At 62.9% G+C, this 959-nt stretch overlaps 1 protein-coding gene across 1 annotated transcript in view; it reads left to right on the top strand.

Moving 5' to 3' along the window:
- Positions 1-959, top strand: part of CAPN1 (calpain 1) — a 34,690-nt gene that overhangs the window by 12,679 nt on the left and 21,052 nt on the right. Inside the window, exons 7-11 of the mRNA XM_009274003.2 lie at positions 13-181; positions 294-377; positions 450-535; positions 615-689; positions 801-936. Of these exons, the coding sequence (XP_009272278.2) occupies positions 13-181; positions 294-377; positions 450-535; positions 615-689; positions 801-936 (550 nt within the window). The remainder of the gene's footprint in view (positions 1-12; positions 182-293; positions 378-449; positions 536-614; positions 690-800; positions 937-959) is intronic.

A 959-nucleotide genomic window follows, 5' to 3' on the forward strand; every position in this document is an offset into this window, starting at 1 on the left:
CCCGCCGCCAAGGGTGAGCGGGTGCTACGAGGCGCTGTCGGGCGGCAGCACCTCGGAGGGTTTCGAGGACTTCACCGGCGGCGTGACGGAGTGGTACGACCTGCGCAAGCCCCCCGGGGATCTCTACCAGATCATCCTCAAGGCGCTGGAGCGCGGCTCCCTGCTCGGCTGCTCCATCGACGTGAGGGGCCCTTTTTGGGTTAAAACCCAAGATTTTCGGGTCTTTTACCCGCCGTTGGAATAAGCACGGCGTCGCAGGCCGTTAACGCGGCCGCCGTCTCATTTCCTCGCAGATAACGAGCGCCTTCGACATGGAGGCGGTGACGTTCAAGAAGCTGGTGAAGGGACACGCGTACTCGGTGACGGGGGCCAAGCAGGTGAGAGACGACCCCGTTTCGGGGAGAAAACGGCACTTTTCGGGTCACGAGCCCTGACGGCGCCGTTCGCAGATCAACTACCGCGGGCAATCCCTGGGCCTGATCCGTATGCGCAATCCCTGGGGAGAAGTGGAGTGGACGGGACCCTGGAGCGATAGGTGAGAACCACGAGGCTTCGTTAGCGTTAATTAACGGAGCGGCTCGGCCCCGGGGGTGAGATCCGTTTGCCGCCCGCAGCTCGTCCGAGTGGAACGCGGTGGAGCCGGCGCTGAGGCAGCAGCTGATGGTGAAAATGGAGGACGGCGAATTTTGGTAAGCGAAGAGGGATTAAAAAAAAAACAAAACCCCTTTTCCCGGCCGTTTTGCGCCGGGAAAAGAGGGAAAGCTTCCGCTCCCCACCTTCGGCGCTTCCTCTTCCTCCAGGATGTCCTTCCGGGATTTCCTCCGGGAATTCACCCGCCTGGAGATCTGTAACCTCACCCCGGACGCTCTCCAGTCCCGCAAATTCCGCAAGTGGAACACGCGGCTCTACGACGGGACGTGGCGGCGCGGCAGCCAGGCCGGGGGGGGCGCGGGACACGC

This window comes from Aptenodytes forsteri, unplaced genomic scaffold (assembly GCF_000699145.1).
Source record: "Aptenodytes forsteri isolate BGI_AS27 unplaced genomic scaffold, ASM69914v1 Scaffold634, whole genome shotgun sequence".
In the NCBI taxonomy this organism is placed as follows: domain Eukaryota; kingdom Metazoa; phylum Chordata; class Aves; order Sphenisciformes; family Spheniscidae; genus Aptenodytes; species Aptenodytes forsteri.